Source organism: Austrofundulus limnaeus, unplaced genomic scaffold (assembly GCF_001266775.1).
Source record: "Austrofundulus limnaeus strain Quisiro unplaced genomic scaffold, Austrofundulus_limnaeus-1.0 Scaffold115, whole genome shotgun sequence".
Classification (NCBI taxonomy): domain Eukaryota; kingdom Metazoa; phylum Chordata; class Actinopteri; order Cyprinodontiformes; family Rivulidae; genus Austrofundulus; species Austrofundulus limnaeus.
The window spans coordinates 1,139,312-1,149,601 of NW_013952517.1; the positions used below are offsets into that span (position 1 = coordinate 1,139,312).

At 39.6% G+C, this 10,290-nt stretch overlaps 1 protein-coding gene across 1 annotated transcript in view; it reads right to left on the reverse strand.

The window, feature by feature from the left end:
• wnt5b (wingless-type MMTV integration site family, member 5b) overlaps positions 1-3,189 on the reverse strand; it is a 12,433-nt gene extending 9,244 nt beyond the window's left edge. Inside the window, exons 1-3 of the mRNA XM_014014509.1 lie at positions 2,597-3,189; positions 1,083-1,170; positions 746-905 (exon numbers count right to left, since the gene is read on the reverse strand). Coding sequence (XP_013869963.1) covers positions 746-905; positions 1,083-1,170; positions 2,597-2,766 — 418 coding nt within the window. The 5' untranslated portion in view covers positions 2,767-3,189. The remainder of the gene's footprint in view (positions 1-745; positions 906-1,082; positions 1,171-2,596) is intronic.
• Positions 3,190-10,290: the final 7,101 nt, after the last annotated feature.

Genomic DNA, 10,290 nt, shown 5'->3' on the forward strand with positions numbered 1-10,290 from the left:
ATTCAATCCATTCCAAACATTTACTCCACACACTGATAAACAAAAACTCTTCCTGGTTGTTCTAATATGTGGTTTTTTAAAACAGTTAACAGTTAATGCTAGTTTTGAGCAAATATATCATAAGTAGACCTCGGAGTAGCCTATGTTGTGTAAATGGGCTTCCACTACTATAAAACCAACATTTCCCATAATATTTGTTAAATTCACTAATTACAAACATTTTTGTGTTTTTAAAGCACAATTGACTGTGGCAGCCATCTTTAATTATGTTTGCTCCAAAGGTTTACCAGTTGTAGATGTACATCTAAAGATTACTTCCTGCGATTTTCATTAAAATCTATCCAGTTTTCATTAAATATTTTTGATAAACAACCAACTCATTAAAGCTGCACTTTTTAAGGATCTTTTATTTTGCTGATAAAATAACTCCAATATTAAATAAGGAATGTGTGAAAAATGGTTGTATGTGAAGAAGCTTCACAATTAAAAACATGCTGAACTTTATCAGATATTTGTTTCAAAGTAATCATACAAAACAGTCTTTGCCACTAATATTTTATGACACATTGCGTCATTTGAAAAGATTTTGACTTTATTAGAAACCCATGAAAAGTATGTCTTTTGGTGACATATTTTCTTTTAAAATAAACTCATAAACCAAAAAGAGACAGCTTTATAAAAGGTTGAAACACAAGATTRTAASTCAAAACTTTCTGACAACRATGTTTTTTTATTATTTATTTACCGATGTGCATGACCCGTCCAAACACAGATGTGTTATCCACCGTGCTGCAGTTCCACCTCCTCTGTCTGAACTGGTACTGGCACTCCTTGATGCCCGTTTTGGCTCCGTCTCCGATGTAGGTCATGTGATCCTGGTACAGCTGGCACAGCTTCCTCTGACTCTGCAGGCCACACAGCAGCAGAGGGGGAGGAAAGATTAGCGCAGATTAGCTGGTTAATGGTTTTAATGCGTTGGTGGTCCCTGCGGGGAGATTCCCACTTTTGTTTGACCAGTTCAAACAGTCGGAAGGAGCAGAGCGGAGAAGGAAACAGATCAAACATCTGACGACAAACCTTACCTGGGAAAGACCGGACAGCTGACTGCAGAGAGGCTGGGCTCCTATAATGTACATTTCAGGTCGCTGGATCGGGGTCAGACCCAAAGACCTGGAACAGAGAGGACACATTAAGATGTGATTTAAAGCGCTAAAAGAGCTGATGCTCACTTAGAGACAATGAACCGAGCCCAGACCTGGTGTCTGTGATCGATGAGGTCAGCCCAGTGGAGGACAAAGCTCAGGCCCAAGTTTTATTGGGACAAGTGGCCAATAAAACTCAGATAAATAGACTCCTGTGGAGAAACCTCTGCTTTTTATGATTCTTTTCCAACACCCTCAAATTTCTTTCATAATTAAAGGCATTTCTTGAAACAATGCACATCACTTCAGAGTTTTAGATCAGCTTATAACAGAGKTGCCACTTTGGTCAAACCTTTGAAATAAATGTAAGCACATTAGGAGTCATAGGGTGTGTTGTGAATGACTTCTGGCTATTATCACACCAAAGTAGCACAATGTGTGCAAAAATGACTGAATTATAGCCAGTTTTTCTGTAGTTAGCACATTATCTGAGTTTAGTGGTGGTTAACAACAATTAGCTTTAATTAGATTAACTTCACAAGTTAATCAGACATAGTTCCAATAATTCCCTCAATAAAAACAGCCCAGTGGTATATTGGATATTCTGCTAACACAAACAGGGTTGACTAAGAGTTTATACTAAAGTTTAAGCAATTTTTTGGTGAGCGTTTGCAATGAATTATTCAGCTCTTACCACAATTTTAGCACAATGTGTAAATAAATTAACTTTTTTTWWAAAGAACATTTAGTTTTTGRGGCTATCTTGAATTAGACTGRCTCCAAAAGTTACTCASTTACATTCATTAAAATCTTAATRCGTTATGAAATATATTTAAAMRTTAGAGCTTCTATACACCAAATATTAATCTGCAAATGTGTTTTCCAAGGGTAGCTGTGGCAGCCATCTTGAACAGAAGTCTATCCATTGAGCACTTTCTGCGTTTTCCTTAAAATTCTTCCAGTATTTCAYRAGATATTTTACTAACAGACCTGCATGCATAAACATGCATTAAGCATTCTCCTTATAATAATAATCCTATTCTGATTTTGCATCATGATTTCATAAATCAYCACATTTATCCTCCTCTGGCACAGACAGTTTTAGTTTTAATTTAGGAGTAAGTGTGGATAACTGGGGGGCCCTGAAGCCTCAGCAGCATCCCGCCATGCTGTGCCATTTGGAGCTCAGCCAGAGTAAATATTGTGACAAGATCTTCACATTTGTTCCATTCAACACCGCAGCCCCACTACACAACCGAAGCATCATGATGCAAATCCATCAGCCGCCAAATACACACTGATGTAGCAGCAGCATGACGCACACTCACCTTCTGATCACAACAGGGGGTAAATATAGTGTTGGAAATGTGCACAAAAAAAGATTTCCCTCAGCTGATCTCTTGGAAACCACCAAATGTGCGTGATATTTCACCAGGGATACATGTGACACTCACCACCACGAGTTTGCGTCCACCAGCAGAAGCTGGGAGCCGCAGAGCAGGTAGACGGCCGCCAGCAGCACATGTGGGAGAGCACCGGTCCGCCTTCTGAGCACAGGCCCGTTGTCCATGACTGTCACCGCCAAGCAGCCAGCACGGGGGGACACGCTCCTGGGTTGAGACATGAACAGAAATCAGCGCCTCTCCGAGCGGTTTCTGACGCTCCAATCAGCTCAAGTGCGCCAATTTTCTTATTGCGATTTAAAAAAAAAATAAAAAAAGAAACTCCGCTCTCTTTTCTCTGTAGTTTAAAGTTCTTATTGAAAGTTAAWCCCAGCTGTCAGTGTCCATCAGAAGTTGCGTAAAGGTGAAGGTGAAGGTGAAGAATTGCATAAATTCCACCAAAAAACCCCGTGCGTAAAATGGATCAGATGAGCGCTTTTTACGCAAACAGCCACTTTCCTCCAGTTTGAAGAATAAAAAAGCAGTTAAATAACAAAGACAAAAAAATCCACTTAGGTTTAAAAATAATTCATAAATAAGTCTTTAATCAAGCAGCAGAACAGCTTCTTGCCCTCCTGTCCCTCTAACTAAACTCCGATCGCTATCTTTCCCATTCAGTCTCAACTTTACACTCCTCCTCTTCTTCACACCCCTGCTTCAGATCAGACCCGCCCCCCTCCTCCTTCTTTTTGCACCTAAACAGCTCAAATCAACACCACTGAGCCAAGCAAGAACCTGCAATGGATATTCAAAGAGACCAAAAGTAAACTACGTCTAATGCCTTAAATATGTAATTATCCGTTAATTAGTCTTTAATGCTGAGGTTCCAAAAATCAATATCATCAGCTGTCAATATATTATGTTGGGGCTTGGTTACTACCACATCAAATTTCAGCTTAATGTCTGCAAAATTGTTTGAGTTGTGACCGTTTTTGTGTTGATTTCTAATTGGTTTGATACCAATCATTTATGGACGCTTTCTGAAAGTTTCAAAATCATTCCTGTAGTTCAAGATCCATCCATCCATCCATCCATTCATCCATCCATCCATTCATCCATCCATCCATTCATCCATTCATTTATCCATCCATCCATCCATCCATCCATTCATCCATCCATCCATTCAGTGATGGGGTTGAACTTTCTGAACACATCCAGCCTTAAAAAAAAGTTCACGTTAGGTCAAATTCCTTTTATTTGCTGAAGTGAATGATTTGTTTGAATAAAAGGTGAGTGCCTCAAAAATGGTCTAATCCTTCCACGCTTCGGATTGGGCAAAGAAAAGGGCGACACACACACACATTTAGGCACGGTTATACCCATGCAGACGGTCAGGAGTCCTGAGGGTCCGGTGGGAAAGAAAAGGCGCGTTGAAGCGAGCTCCCCTCGATTCATGAGCAGGTCTATAAGACAAACTGCACTGGGGTCGGTGGGCGGTGAACCTCTTTGATCTGACTCAGTGCTTCTCTAAAGACTGCATCCACATCTAAAGGTCTGGAACAGGGGGGCCCCTAAAATCCAGAGAAGCTGATCGAAGTGTTCATAAAGCACCAGAAGTAATGAGTTCCTTTGGACCGTTGTTGCTTTAAGACCTATGAAAATGTTTCACAACTTTAATCCACACATTGTGGCCAAAAGATAAACTTTTAAATAAAAATAAAATACACATTTCATAAAACCACATTTTATTCCCATTAAACATATCAAATGTTTTAAAAAATCTACCAATTTATTTTTACAATCAACTGTTGTTAGCAACTGAGAAGTTTCAGCATACAGCGGGTAAAGTAAGTATTGAACACGTCACCATWTTTCTCAGTAAATATATTACTAGAGGTGCTAATGACATGAAATTTTCACCAGATGTTGGTAACAACCCAAGTGATCCATACATACAAAGAAATCAAACCATAAATGTCCAGAAATGAAGTTATTTGTAATAATGTGGAATGGCACAGGGAAAAAGTATTGAACACACTTACTGAAATTTATCTAATACTTTGTACAAAAGCCTTTGTTGTCAATGACAGCTTCAAGACGCCTCCTGTATGGAGAAACTAGTGGCATGCATTGCTCAGGTGTGATTTTGGCCCATTCTTCCACACAAACAGTCTTCAAATCTTGAAGGTTTCGTGGACCTCTTCTATGAACTCTGATCTTTAGTTCTTTCCATAGATTTTCTGTTGGATTCAGGTCAGGTGATTGGCTGGGCCATTCCAGCAGCTTTAGTTTCTTTCTCTGAAACCAACTGAGAGTTTCCTTGGCTTTGTGTTTGGGCTCATTGTCTTGCTGAAATGTCCAGCCACGTTTCATCTTCATCATCCTGGTAGATGGAAGCAGATTTTTATCAAGAATGTCTCTGTACATTTTTCCACTCATCCTTCCTTCAATTATTTGAAGTTTGCCAGTACCATATGCTGAAAAACAGCCCCACACCATGATGTTCCCACCTCCAAACTTCACTGTTGGTATGGTGTTTTTGGGCTGATGTGCAGTGCCATTTGACCTCCAAACATGATGTGTATTCTGGCATCCAAACAGTTCAGTGTTGGTCTCATCTGACCAGACTATATTCTCCCAGTATTACACAGGCTTGTCTAAATGTTGTGCAGCAAACTTTAAAGGAGCTTCAACATGCTGTTTCTTCAGCARTGGAGTCTTGCGTGGTGAGCGTGCATACAGGCCATGGTGGTTCAGTGCATTACTTATTGTTTTCTTTGAAACAATCGTACCTGCTAATTCCAGGTCTTTCTGAAGCTCTCCACAAGTGGTCCTTGGCTCTTGGACAACTCTTCTGATAATTCTTTTCACTCCTCTGTCAGAAATCTTGTGAGGAGCACCTGGTCGTGGTCGGTTTATGGTGAAATAATGTTCTTTCCACTTCTGAATTATGGCCCCAACAGTGCTCACTGGAACCTTCAGAAGTTTAGACATTCTTCTGTAACCGATGCCATCATTATGCTTTGCAACAATAAGGTTGTGAAGGTCTTGAGAGAGCTCTTTACTTTTACCCATCRTCAGATGGTTCTTGTGTGATACCTGGCCATCATTTGGGACTGAACCAGCTGATATTAACTTGCACTGACAAGGGGCAGGCTTGCTTTCTAATTACTGAGAGAGTTCAGCTGGTGTCTTGTCTTTCCATGCCTTTTTACACCTCCCTTTCTTCATGTGTTCAATACTTTTTCCCTGTGCCATTCCACATTGTTACAAATAACTTCATTTCTGGACTTTTATGGTTTGATTTCTTTGTATGTATGGATCACTTGGGTTGTTACCAACATCTGGTGAAAATTTCATGTCATTAGCACCTCTAGTAATATATTTACTGAGAAAAATGATGACGTGTTCAATACTTATTTTACCCGCTGTATGTCAAGCAATTGTCTTGCTGAAACTGAACTAGATTATAATGCATATAAGAGGAAGTCCACGTGTACGAAACACTATTAACCCTTACTTAAAAACTTTAACTCAAAGGCCACATTTAAATCAGAATACATGAGTTTCTAATTGTAAACGTTGATCTAAGACTTGCCTTATCAAACATCACAGGGTTCATTTACAGCTTATCTGATAACATTAAGACAACCATCACTCAGACCTGAAGGGAAATACAGACACACAGCGCCATCTGCTGAACAGCATTATAATARTCAGAAATGAGTAAAAATACTAAAATTATATCAATGCTGACATCTAAAAATAAGAAATATCAAATCACGTAGCCCTTACAATGAAAGTCAAGCAAAATATTTTGTGCACCCCCCTCATATAAATCGTGTGTTAATGACTCTGATTTGAATTTTCGGGCTGTAAAATAAAACCTTTAGTTTCTTTAGATTGACATTTCAGCATTAAAACAAGGAAAATTCAGGTTATAGACATTTTAGTACAAATTTCAAAGAATTTATCTACAAATTTTAGCTCAACATGTGTGAAACTTTTGTGTTGTCTTGTGAATGATCTGTGACAGCCATACACAATGTCAGTGGTTATTTCCTGAAGGTTTCATTAAAACATGTCCATTAGATATTTTGACATTTAAAGCGAAGGTTTTATCACAACCTATTAGTGCTTAGTGTATACTTTAACAATGATTTTCAGCTACTAACACTAAGTTTAGCTGAAAATGTGCAAAACCRACTGAGTTGTAGCCATTTTTGTTTCTTTCTTTGMGGGATGATTGTGGCAGCCGTCTTGAATGAAGAGGCCTCCAAAAGTTAACGGGTTGTAGATGTGCATCTAATTTGTGCACGTTTCACTTGTCCAGTGAAAACACGAGACTGATGGTTGAACTTGTGATGTTCCTGTTCAGACACAAGGAGGAGCAGTTCAACCGTCACTGCAACCAAAAGGAAGAGAAATAAAAAATAAAAAAAACGTGCAGGGTGGGGGTGAGGGCACAGAGGCACAACTTGGACAAAGTAAAATAAAAAAATAAAAAGAAAGTGGGAGTGGGGGAAAAAAAAAACGAGCGAGGGCGGGAGGGTCCATGTAAAGGATACAGAGGAGCAGAAAGAGGAGGGAGCACGTCCCTGGAGGATATGAGCAATAGCCATGCAACAGGGAGCAACGCCTGAGAAAGTCTGCAGCTCCTCTCTGGATTAACAGCAGCCTCACTTTAACTGCCTCCAGTGCCAGTCATGAAGACGAGACGCAGCCAGCTCCCTCTCTCCTGCAGGGAAACCAGCTGCAGGAACCAGCTGAGCCCATCCTCTGGAAGCTGCTGGAGCCAGAGACGTAAAACATTCATTCTGGAAATGAGTGTCAAACTGATTGWCCATTAAAGGAACGGCTTAGAGACGTGCAAACTTAAGGTTTACCAGAGAAGCTGCAGTTATTCTCATTTCTATATAAACACACTTTAAGAAAATAAGTAAAAATTTACTTCCTTTGAGATTTCGAAGCCTCCAATTTAATTTATAATCTGCTTCTTTCTTCCTGTCAGTCTTTTTCTGTTCATATCTATTAATCATAAAGACACGTGCAGCAACACCCTGCCAAACGCAGCTGCCAGGGGGAAGATTTACTGCTTATTTTGTCTCGTCTCTGTCACACACCCTGAGGGACACGCAGTTGGACTGAAGCAGCTTAGAGAAGCTGTGGGGTTTAAATCTGCCTCTTTGTTTTTTTATTTTTATTTTTTTTATTTTATTTTCCTCGTACAGCTGTGAAAACCCCTCCTGTTTTCATTTGTCTTCACTCCTCTTCCAGCTCGTCCCTTCTAGGCGTCCTCCCTTCTCTTTCCCCTCGCCTGACTCGGTCACGCCTGCTCTCCCATTGCCTCCTCCTCCCTCCTCAGACTCTGTCCATCTCCCTCCTCCTTGTCTCCATCCATCCTCGTGTCAGCTGGCAGAAGATGAGTCATGCCTCTAGCTGGGAGGCTGAAACTCTCTCCCTCTTTCCCTCTAAATATATCCCCTCTGTATTTCTTTCMGTCTCTGTTTCACTTCTTCTCACACTGCTTTGTCTGCGTCCCTCTTTCTTTGATCACTCCAGTATCACCYTTTTTTTCCTTCTTTTTGTGTGTGCTAAATCTTAGAGTCATCCCTCACTTCTTTATATTCTGCTTTTAGTTGCATCATCCTACTGTTTGTCCGGTTTTCAGTCAACAAATGTTTATGTGTCAAACTGTTATTTTTGTTRTTCGTCAGAAATCTGCAGGAAATAGGAAGAAGACATGTTTTTGTAACAAAGCTGCWGGTAAAATCCAATTTTAAACTGTTTATTTGCCAAATTAACTGTTATTGGTCAGTCGAACTCTGCTTCATCCCTGGAGTTTTGGAGATTTTTTTTTTATGCCTGAATGATTCAATTAAAAGCTTGCAACAAAGACTAAATATCCCTCAAAAAATGGTCAGGTACAAAACTGAAAATACACTTCAAACGGTTAAAAATCTTTCATGAAGTCGTGATAACTACAAATCAAATCTCCAAAATTTTGTCAAAATTGAGGATAATTTTTCAGAATTGGGAAGATTTTGAACACATCATYTACAGTTCATAATATCATCAAAAACATGAAGAATCTGGTGAATTCTGTGTTCAAATGGCAAAGCTGAAAGTCAATATTGGACAACTGTGATCTTCAGGCCCTCAGGCAGCGCTAAGAACAGGTCTGGGTCTGTTGTAGACATCACTGCGTAGACTCGAACACTCCCACTAATCACTGTCTGTAAACACAGTTTGTTGTGCCATCTACAAAGGATTATTAAAGCTCTATCATGCAAAGAAGCCGCGCATGAGTACAATCCAGAAACACTGCTGTCTTTTATGAAACAAAAAAAAATTATAAAATACTTTTTTGAAAAACCACACCCTCCATATTAAAGAGTAGAGGGGTAATCAGGTCTGGTAAAAGCATACAGTGMAAAAGCCTGCCTCTCTGATGGTATGGGGGTGCATAGCACCCATGGCAATAAATGATATAATTTCTTTGTTTCAACATTTATTCAGTTTTATGTTCTCTATTGTGAATAAAATGTGGGTTTATGAGATTTTTTTTAATGCATAACTTTGTGTTTTCCCAACTCTATTGAAACACATCACGTCAGTTTTATCAGAAACTCCTCCTTGTACAATCTGTGCATGCGTCTTGCAGTCTTGAATRTGTAATTTCCCTTTTCTTTGTGAGGCAAAAGCTCAGAAGGAACAAAAGCAAAAAAACAAGATTAAAATTTAATAAAACACATGAAAACTATGGCAACAAAGAAAACCAGGGAAGGCACACGAGCCAAAATRAATAGGTGACAACTGCCACACAAAAATTAAACAAAATTAAAGAAAAAATACAAAAACACAAGATAAAGAAAATAAAGAACATGCAAATCCAGGGAATATTTTTAAATAAACACAGAGAAAACACAGGAATAAACAGGACACTAAGAACAAAAAGACTTTTCTTTKTACAACATGCAGCATTATCAGCACAGGGAGTATTATTGACTTTACCAACGGCTCAGTTCCCCTCATCGCACCGTTAAACAACAGCCACGAGCCGGCATGAACAACAGCTGGGTGTCCCTGAAGAGGAGTCCATTCATCATCAATACACCTGTGCATTTCCTGCTACGATGTGTCACAATGTGTCGCATGAAAAACGTGTGGCAGAGGAGGAATTAATAAGAACAGAGGTAATCTTTTCTTACAAAAGGAAAGAGAAAACAGAAAAACTCAAACAAAAATCTGACATCTCTGGTGTTACGTATCCCTTTACAAAGCTCAGACTTTAACTTGTGGAAATCTCTCTCAAAAAAAGCTTATATTGCATTTATTTTCACAGCCAGCCACCTGCTTTGTTGCATTTGCCAAACATGTCAGAACAGAAAACAGCACATTCTCACCACGTTTTTTTTTAAAATTTGGGTCAAACTTGGATGTTTTCTCGTTTTCGTCGGCAGGTTTTGTAACGTAAAACAGTGAACTTGCGTCGAATAGAATCGACGGATTATGATTAGTCCCGAGGGAGAACTTTAGTGGTTCCGATGCGTTCAAGTCCGTTTGAAGGATCTCGCCCGACGAGCCACAAAAAAAAACCTGAACACGCCCACATCAAAGACCCGCTGAGCGTAGTTCCTACGACTGAAAATTAGCTGTTTACCACCTTCATGGCTCCCCGCACACAGACAGAGGGATGGAGTGAATTCCAGCCAGCCTTGCAAACACACACACACACACACACACACACACACACACACACACAC